General features: G+C 35.4%; 1 protein-coding gene across 3 annotated transcripts in view; it reads right to left on the reverse strand.

The window, feature by feature from the left end:
* NALCN (sodium leak channel, non-selective) overlaps positions 1-26,503 on the reverse strand; it is a 364,598-nt gene that overhangs the window by 116,827 nt on the left and 221,268 nt on the right. For all 3 annotated transcript variants that reach the window (XR_006783694.1, XM_045821795.1, XM_045821794.1), the window contains exon 15: positions 21,615-21,689. Coding sequence is in view for 2 of the 3 variants with exons in the window: in XM_045821795.1 (XP_045677751.1) it covers positions 21,615-21,689 (75 nt within the window). In the remaining variant the exon portion in view is untranslated. The remainder of the gene's footprint in view (positions 1-21,614; positions 21,690-26,503) is intronic.

Here is a 26,503-nt window from a genome sequence, read left to right on the forward strand (position 1 = left end):
TTTAGTTTCACTAGCAATTTTTCAGAGAAGCTTTCCCTGCCCAACAAGATCTCTCTCATAGCATATTGGGTTGGACCAAATGACTGTGTAGGTCAAAGCAGTTAAAAATAAGCAATTTCTTACGGTTTAATCTAATACATATTATATTCAGTTCCTAGGACTCCTGTAACAAATTGCTATAAGGTTGCTGTCTTAAAATAACAGAAATTTCTTTTCTCAGAGTTCTGGAGGCTAGAGTTCCCAAATGAAAGTATCAGAAAGTCCATGCACTCTCTGAAGGCTCCAGGCAAGAATTCTTTCCTAAGTTTTCCAAGCTTCTCAACAGTGTTTGTTGTTTCTCGGCCTGTGGGTGTATCACTTCAATGTCTGCCTCTGTCATCACAACGCCTTCTTGACTGTATATTTCTATCTGAATCTCTCTCTTTTCTCTTACAAAAGCATCAATAATTAAAATTAGGGTCACCCTAAACCAGTGTGATCTTAACTGATTACATCTATAAAAATCAGATTTCCAAATAAGGTCTCATTCTGAGGTTCTGGGTGGACATAATTTTGGAAGGATGTTATTAAATTCACTCCCCATAGCATTTTTGAAATCATAGCATGTGACCATTTGAACACTCTATCTCTTTCCTGAGACTGTAAACTCTGGGAGGACAAGGATCATGAGAGGGCTTTTCATTATTTCATATCCAGGCCCACCATGATTTTGACACAAAGCTAAACAAATATTTGTTGAATAAATGCTTATAATGCTCAGGTATTTAGTCTGGGCAGAACTAAGCTCTCCAGTAGATAACTGGGAAAAACAAACAAACACACAAAGGATTTTAGGTATATCCTGAAGGGTGGAGAGATAAGCAGAAAATATCTATTTACTGATTAAGTTAATATGTTTGTGTGGAGTGTAGGTGTTCCTATGTTCACAGAAGAGACTAAAATTTGACTCTGTCATTTAATCTGAATTTACATATGCCATTGATGACCTTGCTGATGAATGTTTAGAATGTATACATATAAAATTTTATAATAGTAATCAAATATATAAGAATATAATGTTTAACATATATAGGTAACTAGTATTAAAAAATAATCACTTGCCCTGGCTGGTGTGGCTCAGTGAATTGAGTGCCAGCCTGGGAACCAAAGGGTCACTGATGTAATTCCCAGTCATGGCACATGCCTGGATTATGGGTCAGGTCCACAGTAGGGGGTGCTTGAGAGGCAACCACACCTTGATGTTTCTCTCCCTCTATTTCTCCCTCCCCTCCCCTCTCTAAAAATAAATAAATATAATCTTTTAAAAAATCACCTTACCTATATGGTTTTTTTTAAAATAAAATTTACTCTAATTAGTAATTCTAATTTGTATTAGAGTTACTTATATTCCTCAAAGCTTGTATGCACCTTAGGAGCCAGATTTCATTTTTTATTTACCTTTATAGGTTAAAGAGAGTAAAAATACAAGAACTATTTGTGAATAAATAAATTAGAATTCAGCATTAGTTGATCATTGCATGGTAAAAGTTCAAAGAGCAAATGAGAAGCTGTTTGTAATGACTCAGAAGGCTCTTCAAGATCCTGCAAACCTTTTCCTGAGTATGAGGCATTGCTATTCCATAGAGGTTTAGAAGGGCCAGATAAAATTTTGAAAGATGAGTGGTCGCTCGAATGGTAGATATATCAGATCTCTCTACTAAGCCACTAAGCAGAATCTCCTGCAAGCAGGAAGGGGCTTCTTTCTAAATAGCAGTTGTGAATTTCACAACATAATGTTAAGTGAAGGAAGCCAGACAAAATAAAAGAGTATGTACTGAATGATGGCATTAACAGAAAGTTTAAAAAATGGGCACCACTATTTTAGCTGCTGAGTCTGAGGAGAGTGGTTATCCAGGGGTGGGTATGAAGCATAACTGGAAGGGCGTGTGGAGAAGGAGCTCCTAAGTGGCTTCAATATTTTTTAATCTGTGTTCTGGGTATGTTCGGTTTGTAAAAATTTAGCAAAAAGTCTCTTTCTATATGTTTTATAGTACAATAAAACATTGTTGCTTTTTTTTAAAGGGCAGATGACGTAGTGGAGCAAAATAATTTAATCCTTATTCACTGCTATTAATCACTATAATCTTGTTCATTTTTCTTTCCTCATTTCATGATTATGATTAAGATATAAAAAGAGAAAAAAAGAGGAAAGAGCAAGATTAATGTGTGTGTGTGTGTGTGTGTGTGTGTGTGTGTGTGTGTGTGTGTAGGGGTAGAAGGTGGAAGAGGTGAGAAGGCTGAGGCAAACAGGATAAAGAGAAATAGTTCACAGTACTTTGAAGCCACTATAAAGTTCACTTAATATTTAATAAAATAGTATTTTACTTTTACCCAAATTTTTCCCCTTTTTACTTGTAAGCATTTTCCAAGATTAAATTTACTTTGATGGCAATCAAAGTAATAATATGGACTATTAAGAACTGGATAATAATTTAAGGTCTTTATACTTATCACAAAAGCAGACCTAACATACAGCAATTTTAATTGTAAATGTCCATGTAAAATGACTTCAAAAAACATGATTCTTGAATGGAAGGAACATAATGCAGAGAACCCCAAGATTTTATTTTTTTATACTGAGAAAATGAATGTAAAGAATAATACAAAGAAATGGCTTCAACTGAGCATGAAGTCTGGCTGCAGCAGATCAGAGGATCACTTTGTAAGAGACTAACATGGGTAAGAAAAACACAATTTCAAAAAAGAAATTGGAATCAAAGAAAAAAAATTCAAACCTTGAACTTTAAAAAGTATAAATTATCTAAGCTCAGTGTTATTCTCTGGTTCAGCATCTGTCTTGCTGAGATATCATTACCCATTGGGCGGCTGAAAGCCTTTTGCTTTACTGTGTTTCTCCAGAGAGTTGTGTTTAATTGCTCTGCATGACACATACCCTGTTTTGCCTCATCATTTAGATCTTCCATATTTCAGTCTGTGCTTTCTTCTGTTAAAATATTCAAACATTATTCAGTTTCAGTTCCTTTCTGAGTGTTGTAACAAATAACAGTTGAAGGATTACACTAAATATATTTTTTTATTTTTGGTGTGATTTTTCTAATAGAAAACAATTTAAAAACATTCTAACTAAGCAAAGAGTTCTCATTTTAAAATCTAGTCCATGCTAATTTGAAAAATGTGTAGAGATCTGTAGGTGAATGTGATTGCAGAGTATGTTTCACTATTCAACTTATGAAAACAATCATATTACATTCGATATGGAGAAAGGAGTTCCTCTTTGTTACCTGAGTAAATTAAGGCTGAATTCTCTGCTCCTTTATGCAATGGATTTGGCTGTTTGTCTTTTTCTTTCTGGATTTATATATGACACAGTGATTCACAATAGAGTATCTTCTTAAAGCGTAAAGTACTATTTTTCAACAAAGTTCCTCTTGTTATTTTGACTATGTGATTTTATACAACTCAGACTGTATAGCTTCTATGGGGTGAAAACAGATGGGCTATACGGAGAAATGATCAAACGTGTTAGTTTTTATTAATATTCCTATGTTACTATAGAGCCTTGATATACAAATATAAAGAATACCCCTCACTAGTCTGTTGAATTCCTTAGTTTCTTAGAGGGAGGACCTTCTCTTTTTTTTTTTGTTCTGGTCAAAGTTCTGTTCAGCCACATGATTACTTGCAAGACAATACTGTACCCCACAGGTGGCAAACATAGGGCCAACTGTCCTAATCAGGCCCTCTACATTGTTTCTACCTGGTGGCAACACCAAGCTCTTGCTTAACTGTTAAGGAGTAGTTGCATTTATACAGTTCTAAAATTACATTCGGCCCTTTGAAGGCAACTGTGAGGTTGATGTGGCCCCTGCTGAAAGTGAGTTTGACACCCCTGCAGTGTACCCTTTAAAAATGTTTCCATTCAAAAGTGTTTATGTCATTGACATTTTTCCTGTTCCACAAAATTTTTTTAATAAATCCAGTCCTTCCAAGGTGAAATTGGGGTTTAATGAATATAAATTGGCGTGCTCATTTTTTTGTTTGCATATGAGCCATAAGAGCTGCATTTTTGTATGACAGCTGGCACCCCCAAATGTTCAAAGTAATTTCATAACTTCAGCTGTTTAATAGCATGTGGTGTTTCCTTTTCCACATCTCTCAACTGACTCAAGAGCTGTTATTCATTCATCTTCACAACATTCTCATGGAGGAAATGGGGAGAGGTGGGATGTTCCTGAAGCAGCTGGTACTCTGGGGAACTGAGTGGCAGTTCTGTGTTTCCTGGTTTGGGAGGCCTGCAGAACACTCATGGGCTCTTCATTTGCACCATCCTCTGACATCTCTAAGATGTACATGAAATATTCACTTTCATGTTCTTGTAAGATGTTGTTAAAACCTAAGGTCTTATAGGCTTTATATGCCCTTCAGAAGGGTACTTCACACAGTAATGTAAATGATATTTACAAGAAAACCAGGCTAGCAAAAATGCTAATGAGCTGGTAAGAGGGGGAAGAAAACTATTGAAAAATTAGAATACAAAATATTGTTGAAAGTATAGTTTTCCTTATATTATTTTCCCTTAAAATCCTATAATGAAATTAATGGTTTCTTAGAGACAGTAGTAATGAATACAATTTTGTCTTTGTAAGTTTTCTTTTCTAGGTCCAAAATACTCTATTTTATATTATATCTCCCTTCTGTTATTCTGAAACACACTTGTTTCATTTGAATAATTTCCTAATGGAAATTAGGGAGTTAACTGAGTCACAGAAACATGTTCATTATGATAAAAATGTTTTTTTTCTTCACTTCAGATGAAACTAGAGTTCCATGAAAACTAGGTGCTTGGTTCTTATTATGAGATGGTTATTTTGTAATTAATAGAGAAAAACATCTATAACAAAGGGAATTCATAATATATAGTGCTCTCACAAAATTGTACTCTCTGATTTGACTTAGAAAACATGGGAGACAATATACTCTAAGTAAAAACAGTAAAAAAAGTAAGGAGATATGAATTTAAATTTTTGCTCAGTTTCTATAACTTCTCAACTACTCTGGATTTCAATGTTCTCAAATGAAAAATGAGGGTCTTCAAATTCTTTTACATAAATGCCAGATACATAAGTGAGATAGCATATTGACTATAATTTGAATTACTCAAGGGAAATGAACTATAAAAAACTAAAGCTATCACTATGCTACAGTAACTGGTAGTTCTATGTGAAAATGATCTCATTTCAGTGAGTGGAGATAAATGAAGAGGGTAGGAAATACAGGTTGGGGCAAAAGTAGGTTTAGAGTTGTTTGTATGAAAAAGAATACAAAAACAAAACCAAAAATACAAAAAAAAGAAAAAGAATGCAATAATTAATAAATAGCAATATAAGCATACATTGTGTTTTGTTTACTCACAGCTATAAACCTATTTTGCTCCACCCTGTTTGTACTGTTTCCCACTTCTTCCCCTTCACTGTTGATTTATTTATTTTTTTACTTCTTTATTTAAAAAAAAAAACTAAAATAGACAGTAGCAAACATTTTTCCTTATTGTGTGTCCTTCCCTACTTTCCATGCCTTTTCAAACTTGTTTCTTAAAAGAGTTGCTTATGCTCACCATCAACACTATTTGTCTACACTAACATTCCTCTCAACTTCTACCCTCTTTGGTCTCAGGTCTCTTCCCAACACCTCAGTGGGTCTGCCCTTGCAGTTACCAACATTTCCCATGTTGCTGAATCCAATGGTCACTGGGTGTTCCAGGTTTTCTCTCCCTGTCATTCCTTAAACCCTCCTAACTGGATTTCCATTTTAATGTTGTACCTTTAAAATCATCTTTCAGAACACCATTAAAAGAAATATCATCATGTTCCTGGTTCTTAACGTAATTCAAGGATGGTAAATGGAGTCAACTGTACCTGAACAACAATAAAAAAAGTGAAAAAAAAGAGACTGCTAATCTTCTTAGTGTGATATACAGTATCCTTTAGTGCCTTGCCCTTTAGATTCTGGTTTGTGAGTTCTTCCCACATGTTTGTGCCTTTGAATATGCTGTTCCCCTGCCTGCAATATACTTTCCTTCCACCCTTAATTAACTTGTACATTCTTCAAATATCATCTCCTCTATGAAGATTTCTCAGAATAAAAACAACTGGTAGTTGACATAGTAAACATGCTACATATTATGCTGAACACTTTGCACTGCTAATATTACTTAATCCTCAAAACAGCCCCCTGATGCAGCCTGCCCATACCCAAGTTCAGCAGAGGAGGCCCAAAGCTATGGATCACTGATGGCTCCAACAGGTACAGGGCCTGCCACAAGCAGCATCTGGCAAAGCTCTGCACCAGAGTCTTTGTAGATCACAAAATATATAGAAACAAATACAAAGAAATAGTCAAAATGGGAAAACAATGAAACAGACCCCAAATGAAAGAACAAGAGAGTTCTCCAAAAGAAGAATTAGATGAAATGGAGGCAAGTAATTTATCAGAGAATTTAGAGTAGTGGTTATAAGGATATTCAATAGCATGAAAAAAGGCATAGAAACAAAAAGAACCTGACAGAAAAAACCAGAATGCAATATCTGAAATAAATAATACAGTGGAAGGAATAAACAGTAGGTTAGATAAAGCAGAGGATAGAATCAATGATTTGGGAGACAAGGTAGAAATAAACACCAAAGGCAGAACAGCAAAAAGAAAAAAAAATTAAAGTGAGGAGAGCTTACGAAACTTTTTGGACAACATAAAACATAAAAATATCCACATCAGGAGAATAGCAAAAGGATAAGAGATTGAGCAAAGGATGGAGAACCTATTTGAAGAAATGATGACCAAAAACTTCCCTAATCTGGTGAACGAAAAGGACACACAAGTCTAAAAATCTCACTGAGTCCCCAAAAAGTGGGACTGAAAGAAGCCTACAAGATGCATCATAATTAAAATGACAAGGCTTGAAGACAAGAAGAAAATCCTAAAAGAAGCCAGAGAAAAGCAGGTAGTTACACATAAGGGAGCACCAATTAGACTGTCATATGATTACCCAACAGAAACATTTTAGGCCAGAAGGGAGTGTCATGAAATACTCAAGCAGATGAAAAGCAAGTACCTACAACCAAGGCTACTTAACCCAGCAAGACTATTATTTAAAACTGAAGGAGAAATAAGGAGCTTCCCATTTAAGAAAATGTTAAACTGGTTGTTAACACCAAACCAGTACTGCAATAAATTTGAAGAGCTTACTTTAAGAAAAAAAAAAGAAAGAAAGAAAGAAACAGAAGATAAAAGTCTAACAATAAAATGGCATGGCATACGATTATTGCACCAATAATCACTTTAAATGTAAATGGCTTAAATGCTCCAACCAAAAGACAAGGGGTAGCTGAATGGATAAGAAAACAAGATTCAGATATATGCTGCCTCCAAGAGACCCACTTCAGACTGAAAGATACACAGAAATGTTGGATATAAGTATTACTCCCCTAAAAGTAAAGGGATGGAAAAGATATTTCATGCAAATGGAGAGGGAGAAAAAATTGGGGTAGCAATACTTATATCCAACAAAATAGAATTTAAAACAAAGGCTATAGTAAGAGACAGAGAAGGACATTACAAAATGATAGAGGAAACAATCCAAGAAGAGGATATAACCCTAGTAAACATTTATGCACACAACACAGAAGCACCTAAATATGTAAAGCAAATCTTGATGTACATAAAGGGAGAGATCTACAGAAATACAGTCATAGTTGGGGATTTTAACACCCCATTGAATTCAATAGGACAATCAACAAGGAGACAGTGCCCTTAAATGGCACACTAGATCAAATGGGTTTAATTGATATCTTCAAAGTATTTCAGCCCAATGTAGCAGAATTTACATACTTTTCAAGTGCACATGGAATGTTTTCTAGGATAGACCACATGTTAGGACACAAAACAACTCTCAATAAATTTAAGAAGATTGAAATCATATCAAGCATCTTCTCTGACCACAATGCTATGAAACTAAAAATCAACCACAAGAACACTGAAAAACACACAAAGGCATGTAAGCTAAATAACATTTTATTAAACAGTGAAGAGGTATACAATGAAATCAAGGAGGAAAGCAAAAGATCCCCTGAAACACATGAAAATGAGAACACAACAATCCAAAATCTGTGGGATAATGGGAAAGCAATCCTAAGAGGGAAATTCATAGCATTACAGGCTTATCTCAAAAAAAAAAAAAAAAGAAAGAAAGAAAGAAAAGAAAAGAAAAAAACAAGAAAAAGCTCAAATAAAAAGCACAATGAACAGGGCTGCCTTAAAACCTTTTACTAAAGAAGCTATTGTCCTGGGGCATAACTACCACCATGATCTGCATACTTAGAATTAATGATAAGATCACCCTGTGGGATTATTTTGCTTACAATCCCTTTTTTCATCCACAAGGCTATGAAATTATAATCAGTACAGGCAAGATCTACTGATGAATGCTAAATTTAGTATGTGAAAGTTTAAGGAGAAATAGGGTATTTGTATGCCCTAAAAGTATCTCCCCCATAATTATTATTTTTAAATTATTGTGATGATCTCAACCTGTGTCTACTTCTTTGATACTCCTTCCTCCTAGGAGATAAAACTTAATTCTTCTCACCTTGAATGCTTGCCAGTTAGTGACTTGATTTTAAAGTGTAAGGAAAGGGAAACACTAGCAGACACACTTTATCCAAGTGATTGTTGTTAACATTACCAATATAAAGGCATATCGATGGCATGTACCCCTAGTATGATGAGATGAGCATATCACCTTTATGGTATTTGTTCAAAAATTTTATAACCTCAGTATAATTATGAGAAAATATCAAACAACCCCTAATTGAGGTATACTCTATAAATTATTTGCTCAGTGTTCTTCAAAACTGTCAAGGACATTTAAAACAAGGAAGTTTGAGAAACTGTCACAGCCAAGAGAAGCCTAAGAAAACATAGCAATGAAATATAATGTGGTATCCTGTAACAACAAAAAAAAGACATTCATGCAAAAATCTGGGAATTCTAAATAACTTCTGTACTTCAGTTAAAAGCATTGGCCAATGTTAACTTTTTAGTTTTTTATAAATGATTGCATGGTTACTTAAGATGCTAACATAGGAAAGAGCTAGGTCAAGGGTATATTGGAACTCTGGGCTATCTTTTCAGTTCCTATCTAAGTTGAAAACTATTTCAAAATAAAATTCTTTTTAATAAGATAAGAATTTTCTGTGATGGTAGACTCTAAACACATGGTAGACACATAAACACATATATTGACTGTTGTGTTGTCTTGTTCAAATGCACATGTATCTGTAAAGTTTTATGCCGTGAATATATTGTATGGAATTTATGGTTAATTATGCTTTTTTGATCTTGAAAAGTTGGAACATATGTTTCACCAGGAGCCAAATCAAAAGTTTTTATGATTTTGCTTTTAATAGAAAAGTATGATGTGATATGTCATTTCTCCTCATGTTTATCAGTAATATATGTGACTATAACTCACCTGAATTTGAAGGGAGTTATTGTGCTGATTAAAATGGTTGGTTCAACATTGAGAAAAAAAGAACCTTAGAAAGGAACAATAGAGTAATGACAAATATCACAAATAGGGCTACTTTTGCCTGTTTATAGGACACCATTGATGTTGTCTTTTGTGTTCTTCATCTCATCACCATCCATTGTGTTATCATCGTCTTACATGTATAAATGCATAATATGAGGCCATGTCTTATGTGTATAAATGTACAAAGAGACCTGCCTTGAGCTAGAAATGATCTTACTAGGTAAAAGATATGAGAAGCATAGAGGAAGATGTGGCTAACTCAGGTGACTCAGGTGGGCTGCAGGTTGGCAAGACATGTCAAAAAATGATTAATAAAACCTTGTTAGCAAAGTGGGAGAAAATATCCTATATAAAAGAAATAGCAGGTACTAAGTTGCAGAAGTAAATGTCCATCTATTACTTGAAAATGTTTTCCTGAGGTATTATACAACAGTGTTTAGAAATTCAAGCTCTGGAGTCAGAAAGATTGTGTCAAATCTCAGTTCTGCCACTTCTAGCTGCATGACCTCAGCCAGCTGCCTAAGCTATTTGGACTTCAGTTCCCTCATCCATAGCATGTTAGAATATGGAGCTAATTATGTTACAAGGCCAGCTATAATAGCACTGGTCCCAGGGGAGGATGAGCTGAAGTCTCCCAGCTCCCAGAGATTCCCCTTATATTGTTACGCTTAATCAATGGTATAGCCTCAAGCTGTACTCAGCAGCCTGGCTTAAGTTCCTCAGGGTGGGGCAGAATAATTACTGCAGGTGGGGTATTTGTTCCACTCAGGCTGATGCCACTTGGAGGGGAGTTCTCTGCTCAAGAAAGATAGCCTCTGCAGTATGGGGAATGACTCAGTGCAGGAATCCTGGCAGCTGTTCCTTCAATTCCTTTACCAGAGCCACCAGTCTACTCTGCCCTCTTTCTGCTGGAGTGCAGGATAAGTGGCTGCCATCAAAATTTGTTGTGCTGACCCTTTCAGAAGCTCTCTTCATTTCTAGTCATTTTTCCCTGGAAAACAGAAACCCTGCTGCTTTTAACAGCCAGATGTTATCTAGGTTCCTTTCCTGGCTCTGGTGCTCTAGGCTGGGAGCTCAGTTTGGAGGTTTAGACCCTACACTTTTCAGGGGGACCACCCTTGCTGCTGAAATATCCCTCTAGAACTTTAGCTGCTGCCCGTGAGAGCCTAGGCAGCCCTCTTGTACCTCCTCCACACGCCACCAGTCACGTTGTGGTGAAGTGGCTTCTGTATTTGAAAGGCTTCTCTCCAGCTAGTGTTCAGTTGATTACTCAGGATAATTTCTCTATAATTTAGTTGTAATTCCAGATCGGTCCAGGGAGGAGGTTAGTGTAGCTTCCACTTACTCCCCTGGTATCTTGGGTCCCATTTTTCTTATTCATCTAGGTTAAAACTGCCTTTGAAATACCAGAAGTAATACCCCTTGAGGAGGATGCTAGTATTTAGTCTTAAGAAAGTACATAATCTTGTTGACTATCCTGTAATCCAATCACCCCTTCGCTTTCTCCAATCTTGCTTACAGTCTCTCCTTAATTTCAAATACATAAAAGATGCTGCACAACTATTTTCTAGAGCATTTGAAATCTTGCTCCTTGGCATATGCTGTCTGTTTGTCTCAAATACACTCTTCTAAAAATTCAAAATTCTCTACAGGTCTGAGCATTTCTTACATCAACAGTTCTAATGGTGGTTTTCTATTTCTCCCCATTTATTCTATTTTTTAATTTCTCTGCCTTAAAATGGTTTAAAATTATTCTGTGAAGAAGAGTTCTCCTTTCTCCTATACTTTTTATTCAATCATTTATACATAAGTATGCTTTTGGCTATTTAACATGTTTTATTTATTTATTTATTTTTAAAATTATATGTTAATGACTATGCTATTATAGTTGTCCTGATTTTTCACCCTTTGCCCCTTTCCACTCAGCAGCCCCAACTCCCTCAGGCAATTCCCCAACTATTGTTCATGTCCATGAGTCATGCATATAAGTTCTTTGGCTACTCCATTTCCTATAATGTCCTTTACATCCCTATGGTTATTCTGTAATTACTCATTTGTAGTTCTTAATCCTCTCCCCTCTTCACCCATTCCTCCACACCCCCTCACATCTGACAACCATCAAAAGGCTCTCTATATCCATGACCCTGCCTCTGTTCTTGTTTGCTTAGTTTTTTAGATTCAATTGTTGATAGATATGTCTCTTTTGCCACTTTATTGCTCATTGTTTTGATTTTCCTCTTCTTCTTAAATAAGCCCCTTTAACATTTCATATAATAATGGTTTCGTGATAATGAACTCCTTTAGTGTTTTCTTGTCTGGGCAGCTCTTTCTAATTCTGGGCAGCTGATTCTAAAGGATAGCTTTGCTGGGTAGAGCAATCCAGACTTCAGGTCTCTGCTTTTTGTGACTTAGAATATAGTATATAATCCAATACTGATTGTTCCTGTTTAGGCCACTGGGGGCTCTTTCAATTGGATCTTGTACACTTTTGATATATCCTTATCTTGTTTCTTTTAAAGCTCTTCCCTACTCTCTGGTTCCATAGAACACTGAAGTTTCATCTTGTGTCTTCCCTAACTCAGCTCTAGAATTAGCCATTTCTCCAAAGAGTGTTGATTTGTTTTATTGGATAATGGTATGTGAAAATGAAAGTCCTGGGCAATGGATTTGCTTGTTACATCCATCCATGTATCTATCTACCTATATGAATGTGAATATGTATCCATCCATGCATCAATGTATCTCTATACATCTGCATCTCTGTATTATATACATATCTATTTATCTACCTATATATCTATGTATCTGTATCAATTGTATCTATCTATCTTAAAATAAAATAAAAAAACTGAATTTATACTGATATTCCTACTTCAGTCTGGCACCACAGGGTTTATTCTAGCAGCTCCCCTTTATTTGTAACTTCTCTGACAGTTTGAAATATGGTTCTCATTATCTGCAGTGAATTTCCTTATTTGTTCCACCTTAATATACAGATAACTGAGTATCATTGATAGTATTTATTATAAAATAAATACCACACTTTAAATTAGAGGTAGAAAAAACACATATTTTGTACTCAAGTCTCTATATTCACATCTTGAACTTAAGGTGACAACTGTGTTCTATCCACTTAACTAATTCCTTTTCAGGAAACAATCATGCATTTTCCAAGTATCATTCTTGAGTATGCTTATGGTAGATTGTAGAGTTGTTTAATCTTGTATACTTTAGAGCTTACTGGGTGCACTAAGAAAATTCACATTAATCAACATATTTTATGCAAACAATATGAAAATAGGGCTAACATCAAACAAAATAACATGCATATACATTTTGTGTTTCCAAGAAATAATCTGTCATTCTCTTTTTTAATATAAGAGTAAAAACTGTTCAATAGAGAATATCAGACAAGCCCCATTCCCCACTGTGCTCACTACTGAGCAAATACAGGGAATAAAGTACAAGAAAAGGTCAACAATGAAATCTTTGTCTCTCAGAAACAGGGAAACAAAATTTTAAATAAAGAAAAACAGACTGGTCACTGTTCTTAGATAAATTCCATGACTTTCTGACCACCTTTAGTTATTAAAATTCAATCCAGTCACGCTGTGGCTGGAGTGACTCAATGGATGCAGCATGGCCTGTGAACCAGAGGGTCGCTGGCTCAATTCCCAGTCAGGGCACATGCCTGGGTTGTAGGCCAGGTCCCCAGCTGGGGATGCATGAGAGGCAACCACACATTGATGTTTCTCTCCCTCCTTCTCCCTCCCTTCCCCTCTCTCTAAAATAATAAATTAATTTAAAAAATAAATTAAAATCAGTCTAGTGTCATCCAGTATCATATCTGATTTATACCTCCTCCAAATTCCTGCCCCACTGAGCTACAAGGTGTGCAATATGGCCAAGAACTGGGGAAGAAACATGGCCTATTCTTCCATTGTTGCTATGAACAACAATGTTGTTCATGATTGAACAATGTTGTTCACAGCAATGTTCATAGCATTTCTCCTTTTTTCTCCTTTTTTCTTTGTTTGTCTCCTTTTTTCTTTGTTAACAGGCTTAATTCACTTTCTCTTTCTCATAAAATTACGTGGCAGCCTCAAATCTCTTCCTTTTTGTATAGCTCTTTCAGAGTGGAAGGCAGGATTGAGAGTTAGGAAAAGGGATCATCTTAAGAAGCCAGACAAATTTCAGAGTGGTCCTCTTTGTGTTGGACTTGTTCAAAGCTGATGACTTACTGTAATGCTGACTGGCATTGCGAGGCAGTCAGAAATATAAAATTCTGACCTAAAAGAAGTAATATGGGGTAGCTGGCCCAATCAGATCTCTTCTCTTTAAGGGATAAAATGAGACAGACAGTGGTGACTATTTATAACAGAACCAAAAGTCAAAATTTACATGGAGAAAAACAGTGACATTAATTGTGCTCCTCTAAGAGCAAAGCACCAGCAGTTATTAACTTTTTTCATTTCCTACATCTAGCTGGTCAACAAATCCTTTCCTTTCTTTTCCCTCCTCTCTGTTTCACCAGTTTATATTCCTTCATCTCTGTTTCCTTTATTGAGGCTGTGATCACTGTCTGCCTCATAAGTTGGTTCTTTTATCTTTGGCCTAGGTGCCCTTCAGTTCATTTTACACACTGAAGCTAGGATGTAGAAAAGATTATGTCACTCTTTGGCTTAAATGCCCTCCACATACTATCTAAATGCTTAGTGCTGCTCACACTGTTTCATCTGCTGGTCCTTGCTTATTTTTCCAGCACACCATTTTCTCCCTTGTTCTATGATTGACCCACAGTGAGCTTCTAGTGGCCTTTAAAAAAATCACTGTACTTTTTCTTCTGTAAATAAAAAGCTCCTTGTTCCCTTTAACTTAAGTACCCTTCCTTATGTCACCTTCTTCCAATCCCCGTCACTCAGATAGACATTACTCAACCTTTAGATTTCAGGCTATAACATAATTGTAAAAAAAAAAAAATCTCTGATTTCATAGAATATGTTACATGTGTGTTCTGTGTGCTCCCCAAACCTTCTGCTTTACTTGTCACTTTCTCCCACCAGCTCCCAAGCTATTTGAAGGCAGGAACAATGTCTTGGACATCATTATATCTTTTGTCTCTAACACAATATGTGATGCCACAGTATATGAGAATTTAGACCCCAGGATTACAGAATGGGTAGTAATATACCAACTATAAAAAGAATACTTCAGACAATCTCAGCCTCATATTATTACATATTTAAATCATGCAACCCTCCTCCCCAACATCCCACACTGATTCCTGGCTCATAAGCTATGTTCTGATTAGAATTTGGCCTCCAGTCTATACCCTCAGAGAGGGGATACATTGATTCACAAATCTAAGCATCTCATTCATTATACTTTCTAGACATGAATTTCATAATGAATGAATGTCTGGTTCTCTGATCAGCTACTGTGTCATCTTTTGGTGAGGACACTGGTTTAGAGTTTGAGAGCCCATGTTATTCCAACTTAGTCACTTACAAGTTGTGTGAATTTGGGCAAGGGATTTACTTCCATGAATGTTAGTTTCTGTGTCTTTAATATTCAGAATTAAATTCAATAATTTAATATGAAGTGCCTTGCATTAATTTTCAATAGGTAGTATTTGTTATTATTGTAGCAGTTCTATCACTCCTTTTATATTTCATTAGTTTGAGTTCACTCAGGAGAGGTAGACAAAATACTGAGAATGATGAAAGCTCAACTCAGATCAGGTGATGGCAACCAGTGCTGAATGGTGTACTCTTGCAACACCCTGTCTCTTTGCTATTTCCCTAAATCTGGAATGACTTCAATATAGGAGACAAGACAGAAATGAAAATGTAAGCTTCCAGGTAAGGCTAAAGAGAAACAGTAATCTGGAATTTGTATTTTAAAAATGAATATAAGGTTTTTATTGTTTTTGATTTAAAAAATCAATCAATAAGAGAGGGAAGCTTCCTCACTTGCCCTCCCACCCCACTGATATGCAGAGGACATCATCCAAGGCCAAAGATCATCAAATTGGAATTGGGATTCAAATGACACTTGATACAGAGCTGGGGAAACAAAGTTTAATTTCACAGCTTTGAATTTAATCTAAACAGACTATCTGTATTTCCCTTTTCAATGATTCTTTCCTGAGGTTTTTCTGTGTTTTTTTTTCCCCTTCATAGTTTAATTTCATACTACGTAAAAAAAAAAAACCCTTTGTATCTGTCTTGCACTGAATTTGCAAAAACCATTAAAGCTGCAAGAATCCTCTTCATTTTCAAAGTTTGCAAAACTCCACCTTCATTTCCCAGTTTATTCCTATACCACTGAACATCTCTTGACACTGTTCAAAGGATATATGCAGTCAAGGGAATTTTCAACCTCTGTACAAACTGATCTGGCTTCTTGACAGCCAAATTGCATATTCACCAACAATCTCATTTTTAGTCAATATTCTGTATTTAGTCAATACAGATCTTATTCCCCAATTCTGATCTTATGTATTATCTATCTATCTATCAATCATCTATCATCTATCTATCTATCATCTATCTATCTATCATCTATCTGTCATCTACTTATCATCTCCAGGTCCAATATTAGGTTTTGGGGATGCTATAAAGATGATGGACATCATCTCTATTTAATTAAATATGAGGTCATATAACTTATAGCTGCTATGAAATGATTGATACTGCTACATATTGCTACTAGGAATTGATAGCATCTTATATGCAACACACAGGGAAGTCAATAGATGATATTATTTTCATTATTTTTTTTGAAGAGAGAGAAAGAAAAAGCTACACCAGTGACCATTAAGGCACAATCCTGGTGATATCATGGGGAGTGTTGGGAATAGGTACTGTGTCAGAACCTTTCAAAATTCATCCCCAAAGAGCTCTTTTACTTTTCCCTCTGATCTTTAAATTGTTTTCACTCTATCAAAATGCTTTAAGTAATAAGTCATTCAGTGTTGCTTCTTTTCATCTGAAAGGAAGGCATAAATGAAGAGATGTCAGAGCTTTATCATTGGGGAAGCAGAGTTGCCACCTAGAATTTGCAGATTTCCAGCTAAAGGTATTAAAATTGTCATTTTAGTTAGCACATCTGTTCTTACACTGGGTAAATACACTATTCCTGTTTAGCTTCTTACAGTGGTAAAAAAGGCTACTGGCTCTATAGTTTCTCTTTAAAAGCCCTAGATGTCAAGCAGTCCTTGTTTGGAAACCACTGACTTACAGGGCAAGGAGATGACATCAGAAAAAAATGGAAAAATATATATAGCACCATGTTTCTAGTTAAGGAGAATATGATTCCATGATTCCCTTAACAACTGATCAGTAAATGGTACTTGCCATCAGGGAACTTCTTCCTGAAATGTGTGGTCCTTTGAAATTTGGCCACCTGATTTTATCACTTTCCTGACACTGGATTTGATCACATTCCTCCCAGGGTAACATGGTGTTATAGTCATAATCCATGCTCTTTCTCTTAATTTCATATCTGAAATGTTTTCCTAGTTTACTTCTTCACTTATTTCTTTTCCACCACTCTAATCCCTTCACTGTACCTTTCAGCTTCTACCATGATCTCCCTTTTTATCCACCTTCAGGATCATATGTCCTTTCACAAATGTGAGAACTGATTTTCTCTTCCTAATAGCTCTGTTTAATACCTAATATTTAACCCCTCCATTCTACAGATACTGGTTTCTACTACTCTTGAAAATGTCATGAACCAACATTTATATTTTAACACAATTGTTTTTATCACAATCATAATAAAATAGATTAAAAGTCTCTGGAGGTATGGCTAAAATATTCATATGCTGCAGGTGTATGACGTCTGTGCTTAAGGAGACTCATTGCTCCAGAAGGTCATTGAGAGAAGAGGTGCCTTCGGCAGCATCTGCCATTATGTGGAGTGAATTGTAAGCATTTTAGCTCTTAGAATCTGCATAAATCCTAAGTGGCTCTGATTAGATCATCTGCTTTTCAAGGGGAAAACAAAGAACTATTACAGGTAGTTTTAATGACTGGGTTCCTTAATTCACTTCCATTCCTCAGAAAACTGACCCTTACATCAACAGTTATTTCATGAATATAATGACATCTTTGTCATCTAAAATATCATTTCTTATAAACAGATAATTAACAGTCCTGTGAGTGATTCTCCTTATAAGGCATGACTCTTGTTTGGCATCCATACAGCTTTAGCCTGACTCAGTATAATAAGGAAGTTAAGAGTCTGGGCTTTTGGTCCAAATTGCCGGGATTCAAATTCTAACTCTGCTCCTTATGAGCATTGGTTATTCCACAAATGTTACTATAAGCATAAGAACCTATAGACTAGTTGGTGAAAGAGTAAAAGATGAAAAAAGTTTGAACTGAACAGACAGACTTCAGAATACATAGTACTTTCTTAACTTTCAAACATTAAGAAAATCAAATACTTTTTTTTTCTGCATTTCTCCCATTCTATTCTCTATCTGGAAATAGTAAAAATAGATAGAGTATACACATTTAAATCCTTAAGGGCTGGTCCTGCATGTGAAAAACTAAACAAATATTTCAGGCAACAGTTTTATGGGAGAGCTAACAGAAGCCATAAAAGATAGTTTAAAGTTTCAGGTAGCCACATCATCACATGCATATGTGGATGAAAGGGGATGTGTGGGCATGTGTGTGTGCACGCGCATGCATGAGTGAGTGAGTGTATTCTTGAAATTATATAAATGAACCTTACTTTAAAGGCCAATATCAAAGGGAAAAAAACCCCTACAAATATAAAATATGACATAAATGGTTGAAAACTAGTGAAAACACAAGATAGTACTTACACAAAAATGGAAGAAAGTGAACCAGAACATGTTAGCTTACTATAACAATATTTGGTCCACAGCAATTTAATGAGTTTCAAGTATGAAATTAATAGATGAATTTCTCTTTTAAACTATTAGATTATTTGTTTGTTTGTTTATTTTTGATCCAGCTTATACCAGGGCTGAAAACCTCAATTTATGTTCATGACAGTGGGGATTATTTTTTTTAATTTACTTTTAATCATTGCATTTTCAATTGTATTTTCCCATTACCATTTATCCCCCTTATACTCCCCTGCTCCCACAATCACCACCCTCTTGTCCATGTCCAAGAGACCTTTTTCCTTTTGCTCAATCCCTCCATCCCCTAAAACTCCTCCTTATATCTGTCATCCTGCTCTCTATCTATTAGTCCGCCTCTATTGCGTTTGTTAGTTCAGTTTGTCACTATATTCCATATATGAATGAAATCATATAGATTTGTCTTTCTCTGACTGACTTATTTCACTTAGCATAATGTTTTCCAGGTCTATCCATGCTGTTACAAAACATAAAATTTCCTTTTTTACAGCTGAGTAGTGTTCCATTGTGTGTGGAAAAAAGTATGGAGATACCTCAAAAAATTAAAAATGGATCTACCTTTTGACCCAGGGTGATCCCAATTCTGGGAATACATGTGAAGAAAACCAAAACACAAATTCAAAAGAAAACAATCACCTCTACATTCATTGAAGCATTATTTATAATTGCCAAGATATGGAAGCAGCCCAAGTGTCCATCAGTAGATGAATGGATAAATAGAAGAATTTAATAGAAATGTACTTTCAGTCCATTTCTGATCATTGTTTTTGTGGCTAAAAACAATATGGAAAGTACTAAGAAAAATGTTTTTGCTGTTTTATTTATGATTGGGATTTTCAACCCTCAAATATCTCTAAATATTCAAGGAAGATACTCCAAATTATAGGCTAGCACAATTGGATAATCAGCTCTGGTGTACAGAATTTCCAAAAAAACTCACAAAGCATCATTAATATCTAGTGAATGGTTAAATAAAAGACATTTTAATAACTAAGGCTATAAACTCAAAGCAAAGCACTACATGGTTTATTTAAATGGGCACATTTACATCAATTTTTACTCTTTATTGAAAATCCTTAATTAAATATAGATTTTGGAAATAAACAAGACTGGTAAGATGAAATGTCTAAGTAACTTTCAGATATACAAATAACAAAGCAATTTAAATAGGTTATGTCTTTGCTTTGTTAAAAATAGAAAAGTGATGGGTCAAAAGGCAGTTCCATTTTTAGTTTTCTGAGGAAATCCCATACTGTTTTCCACAGTGGCTGCACCAGTCTGCATTTCCAACAACAGTTGCACTAGGGTTCCCTTTTCTCCACAACCTCATCAGCAGTTATTTGGTGGTTTGTTTATGATGGCCATTCTGACCAGTGTGAGGTGTTATCTCATTGTGGTTTTAATTTGCATCTCTCTGATGGCTAGTGATGCTGAGCATCTTTTCATAGGTTTCTGAGCCCTCTGTATGTCCTCCTTGGAAAAGTATCTGTTCAAGTCTTTTGCCCATTTTTAATTGTTTTTTTTTTTTTTTTGTCTTCCTGGAGTAGAGTCATGTAATTTCTTCATATATTTTGGAGATCAAGCCCTTGTCCAAGGTATCATTGGCAAATATGTTTTCCCATATGGTTGGCTCTCTTTTCATTTTAATGCTGTTTTCTTTAGCCATGCAGAAGCTTTTTAATTTGATGAGGTCCCATTTGTTTATTCTTTTTATGTCCCTTGCTTTAGGGGACATATCCATGAAGCACCAATTCAAAAGAACCTATGCACCCCAATGTTCATAGCAGCACAATAGCGAAGTGCTGGAAGCAACCTAAGTACCCATCAGTAAATGAGTGGATCAAAAAACTGTGGTACATTTACACAGTGGAATTCTACACAGCAGAGAGAAAGAAGGAGCTTATACCCTTTGCAACAGCATGGATGGAATTGGAAAATATTATGCTAAGTGAAATAAGCCAGGTGGTGAGGGACAAATACCATAGGATCTCACCTTTAACTGGAACATAATCTACACAAGAAAAAAGCAAACAACATATAACCAGAGTCATTGAAATTAAGAACAATCTAACAATAGCCAGAGGGGAGGGGGGAGGGGACAGTGGGGAGAAGGATTTTTAGGAACTACTACAAAGGACTCATGGACAAAACCAAGGTGGAGGGTGGAAGCAAGGGAGGGAGGTGGATTTGGAGGAGGTGGGGGGAGTGGTGGGGAGAAAATCCAGACAACTGTAATTGAACAACAATAAAATAATTTAAATTAAAAAAATAAAACTTAAAAAAAAGAAAAGGGATATGCAATTTGGAAATTCTGAAGGTGTAGGGCCTCCTAGAATTCAGATAGGATTTGTTTTATAGCCCTGGTTCTCTTTGATAACATCCCTATTATTCTTGCCGAGTTGAAGAAGATAATTAAAGAACATTTTATCCAGTGTCTTTCTCTCCCACCAACTCCCTTTCTGACAGGGTCTATACTCTTTGATAGAGCCAGATATTCAAGCCAAGTATCCTCCATTTAACAGAAACTATGAGAATGTTTGATCATACCTATAATCTTTCTTCCATCAATAAGATAACCTTCACACATTTTCATTTTCACTTTTTGGATATGATTTTTATTGACATAACATTGAGTCTGTTTTCATAAATAACTGGGCACAGGTGATCATTTGTTCTATTACATTTCTTATAATCACCATGGGCACCCAGACTAAATTCTCTTTTAGTGTATATAGGTCAGGCAAGTTGATGCTTAATATTTTTGTGATGATGATCAAGGGTGTTGCATATAATTATGCAAAATGGTAACTTGGCTTTGGGGCATTTCATTTGCAGACAAATTTCATTTATGGCAGAAAAAGAATAGTCTCCAAGTTCAATTTACTATAGTATATCAATCTTACCTTTACTCATAATAATAATGTAACAATATTCCCAGGATAATTATAGAGCAGTAAAAAAAATTTTCTTTGCTGGTAATAAATAAAAGCTAAACAAAAATATTTTGCCAACTTAGACTGTGTTAATTTATTAAAACTTTTTATTTTTTTTACTTTGAAGCTCAAACTGCCTTGACATTACATGTAAGCATGCATTTTAAAGAATTCCCTGTGCATTACTTACTTGTTTCAGCTTCTTTAGATCTTCATCAAGTTCTAAGTTGTCCAAAATAACAGCAACAAACAAACTCAGGAGGATCTATAAAATGGTTAAATAAAAATGAAAATGATCCACATGCCATTAGGTATCAATATTATATATGATACAAAATATCTACCTGAAATATACATCATATAGAATGCATTAAATGAAAAATAGACATGTAATAGTGAATCATTGCATAGGTATTTAGGTACTTATCTCAAGTACATTGAAGGAAATAAATATGTTAATTGAAATAAACAATATACATATTAACTTGCTTATGAAGTGAATTTAAAGTGAAAATTAAGAAAAATTACAACTCAATAACCCCATTTCTAAGATAATATCCAAAGAAAATATCTTCTTTATCCAAAGAAGATACAATTTTTATTTACAAGGGTTCTTGGTAGTTATTTGTAATAATGAAATACTGGAAATAATATCTAACCTTATTTAAATAGTTAATACAGTTAATAGAGATCCCTATTATAAAATTAATGCCATTAAAAATTCTCTTTCTGGTAGCTAGTTTTGCAGAAGTCCTCCTGATGTTCACACTTTTGTGAGTTTCTAGAGTTCCCACCACGATGAGTATGGCTGGTCTGTGTAATCAATAGGTTATGGATATCATCACATGTGATTTGTGAGATCAGGTGATAGGAGACATTGTGGCTTTCACTATGGTCTCTCTTGGGTCATCCACTCTGGTGGAAGCCAGGTACCATATCATGAAGACACTCAAGGAACCCCAGGGAGAGGCCCATGTGGTGATGAGCTGAGGCCTCCTGACAACAGCCTTGAGTGACCTGTCTTAGAAGAGAATACTCCAGCCCCAACAAAGCCCACAGCCCCAGCCAATGGCTTGATTAGAAGCTCATCAGACATTCTGAATTAGAAACACCATCTAAACCTGTCTCAGATTCCTAACCTGAAGAAACTGCTTGAGATAATAAATGTTTATTATGGTGTAAACTCTTAAGTTGTCCATAATTTATTATCTAGCAATATATAATTAATGTACTCATAAATTTTAATTACTATTGAAAAATGCTTACATTACAATATTAGATAAGAGTATGTATGGTAGAAGTGCAACCATGTACAAAAAGGAATAATAGATAAAAGGCTATAAGGAGGTTCTTTAGAAATGTTAATGGTGACTGACTTTGTGAAAACTGGATTTTCCTCTTTTTTTGCATTTCACCATATTTTTCAAATGAAAAATCTTCTTTTTTAAAAGAATCATAAAAAGCTTCATATGCTTCTTTTAGAATGGTAAATAAGGTAAGAGAAAGGAAATAAAAATGCAGTTTTTTTAAAAACATTTTAATTTCTAGTCCCTTTTCAACTTTCAATTCTCTACAGTTCCACATTCATTTGATAATCTCCTTTTCATTCCTGATTTATATTCTTCCTTTTAATTTCTCTCTTAACAAAGTGTTCCCATTTGTTAATATTAGTTTAGCTTTCTCCCTATTGAATTAGTCACCACCTCAGACCTTGTAACTCCTGCTAAGATCTCTGATTCATAATGGCCCTCTAGGTGTTAGTTTATTCAGGCTGCTGTAATAAATTGCACAAGTTTCATGGCCTAAAACAACATAAATGTATTCTATGACAGTTCTGGAGGTCAGAAGTCCAAAATCAAGTTGTTAGCTGGACATGTTCCCTCTAAAAGCTCTAGGGTAGGATCCTTCCTTGCCTCTTCCAGCTTCTGGTGGCCTCAGGTGCTCTTTGGCTTGTGGCTGCACCACTCTAATCTCTCCCTCTCTCTTCACATGACTTTCTCTTCCTCCCTGTATCTTGTCCTCATCTATCTCTTATAAGGATACTTGTCATTGGATTTAGGGCCCACATGGGTAATCCAGGATGATCTCATCTCAAGATTCTCAATTTAATTATATCTGCAAATACCCTTTTCCTAAATAAGGTCACAATCAAAGGTTCTGAACTTAGAGCATGGACATATATTTTCGGAGAGCCCCCACACAACCTCTTCCACTCTCTACCTGGTCTCTGGCTTAGGCCATTGTTCCTACAATGGTGTTCCCATACACTGAATCTCAACTCCCAGGGAAGTTTGGAAGTTCTACAGTTCCAGACAAAAAGTATGGGAGACATGTTCTTAGGAGATCTCTCAGGCAACTCCTCAACTTTATCTAGGCTGCCCCTTGTTCATGTGGGGCCAGTAGCAATGCTATTTTCCTCCCAAGTTCAAACAAGAAGTGGGTACAAGACAAATCTTGAATGTCAGAGCACATCCACGTTGGTACCAGTACTGTAGTTGCCTCTGAGAATGGCATGCCACCCTACCACCCAAACATGCTTTGCCTCCCTGCCTCTTTCCAGAGCTTTCTGCTTCCTTCATATTGTTTCACAGAAAACACTATCCTTTCTTTTCAGAAAGCAGGAATGTGAAGGAAAATTACAGTGTGGGTTCAGGGTGGGACACACAAGTGTGAAGAATGACAAAGAGAAACTAAACCCAAGCAGAATATCACACACGTAGTTGTGTGCCCTCCAAGTATTTAGATTTCTGAGAGCTGATTTGGGAAAATGGGTCTGGTGCATCTTCTGAAAGTTACTTGTTTAAGATTGTGAGGCACTGAGTCCAATCCTGTGCTATCAAGACAACAAAATACCAAGGAAAAGAATAATTTTGACAGATAGAGAATTGTGAGAAAAGCTTTCTAGGTGTTATGAACAAAAACGGGATTTTGGGAGCATGTGGCTAATTAAGGGCCTGCTGAGCAGGTAAGACCAGCCAGCATGGCCGCCAGGGAGAAGGCTGGGACAGGCAGCTGAGGTAGGAGAGGGTGGTTGTAACAATCACAAAGTGATGACATTAGTTTCTTCTGTTAATTTTTTTCTTTCAGATGATTTTATTGCTTTTATTTTTCATATATGCAATATATTTTAAACTGGATCATTGCAATGGTAACTGGACAGTGTACAGTTTGACAAAAGGTTATTAAGTATATAATATTTTATTTATTTATTTTGTAAAGTACATTTTATACATTATTCTTAGAGAAAAGAGAAAAAAGCTACCCTCATAGCAGAAGGAAGAGAAACAGATGTGGGGTGCTAGCTGCACTTTCTCCTTGTCATGTAAATAAGTTTGATTTTCATTGTAGAATGAAGGCAAGAATCAAAAACAAAAGGCTTTGGTCTTGTTAGGAAAAGTGCTGAAGGAGCTTTGCAGTTTGAAAGCCCGAGGCTTACAGAATTGAGACAAGAGTTTGGGAATGGTTTTGATGATAAATTTAGGAGTTATATATGAGAAAGTTCATAGTTGCCTTTAAACCATCATTAAACCCAAGTTCATTTAAAAGATACCCTTGAATGTTTAAGCATCACTGTTAATTAACATGACAATGTGATGGTAAAACCAGAAACTATTTAAAAATATACACAGAGCTTAAGTTTTCTCCCAAAACTATTTCTACATGGATTTTTAGCTTGATCCTTGTCACCTTGCTCCTGAAGTGGCACTGTGATAAGGGGAGGATTTGGCACGCAGGGTGAGAAGTGACCAAAGTCTGGCTTTGACTGTCTCTTTGGAATGGATGTAGAAGATACAGGAGAGGCAGGATTAGCCTGCAGCCCATTGTGAGAAGGTGAGAATTATATTGTAGTTCTTTTCTCAGACTCTGATAAGGTGGCAATAACCACCGTGATAAAGAAATTGAAGTGAAGGGAGGGTGGCAGCTTGGTTTCCATTAGTTTTAATTAACACTGTCAGTGAGACATTGTTTTTCTACAAACCCAGTGCTGTGAGGAATTGGACTGGGATTGTGGACTGAAGAGGGTGTCAGCTATTTCCCAGTGCACAGCAGTGAAAGACATGGGAGTAAGGGATGAGTCCTTTTTCTGAAAGCAAAAGCCATCTCTCAATTCCTGTTTTGTTCATGTTTGTTCTGTTTTTACGGAAACCTGAGGTAATGCTCATTAATAATCTGAACCCATTTCATTGATGTCTGAATCTTATTTTCATTCAATGTCTATCTACTTACAAGTGCCACACGTGCTGTGTCAAAAGTTTTCCCACAGCCATTAAATTTGATTTACAGGTTAATATTAAAATGTTATTAATATAATAAAGAAATTTTACAGAAGCTTGCCAAGTTGACTCAAAGAGCTTTATCATTTGCACGAAACACCTTTATATTTTGCTAGTTCTAAATTATGGCTGGGGTGGGGGGAGTGGTGAGGGTAAATGCAGACAACAGCTGTAATTAAACAACAATAAAATAATTAAAAAATTATGCACTGACCTATTCTGCTTTATATTTTAGTATTTAGATTTATATGATATTTAAATTTGTAGTGTGGCATCAAATATTATATCAGTATTATTTGAATGATGTAATATCCAGGGGAATAAAAACTAACTATATATCCTTTCATTTCCTCTGGTGCTTTGCTAAAGCACAAATGATATATCCTTTCAACAGCAGTATTTCATTTGTGTAATGTTTTACATAAATTATATATATAAATATATATATAATAAATAATAAATATATATATATAATATATATTTAATAAATAAATAAATATAATAATATTTAATAAATAAATATAAATAATAATAAATATATATATATTCATGCCATGGCTAGTTGCCACTTTTAACAGGTCTCTAACATTCCATTATATGAATATGCAACAAAAGTATTTACTCTTCTTGTAATATACAACTGATAATACAGTCACTTCCTTATTCTATGATCACTATTGAAATATGAATCACCAATGTCAATGAAAAAATGGAGAATAAATATTAAAATTTTCAAGTATCTAAGTCTTTATTTTCATCAGATTATAATGCCCATTCATAAGATACTTTTAGCATTGGCAATGCA

Source organism: Phyllostomus hastatus, unplaced genomic scaffold (genome assembly GCF_019186645.2).
Source record: "Phyllostomus hastatus isolate PE091 unplaced genomic scaffold, TTU_PhHast_1.1 phas_scaffold_46, whole genome shotgun sequence".
Taxonomy (NCBI): Eukaryota; Metazoa; Chordata; class Mammalia; order Chiroptera; family Phyllostomidae; genus Phyllostomus; species Phyllostomus hastatus.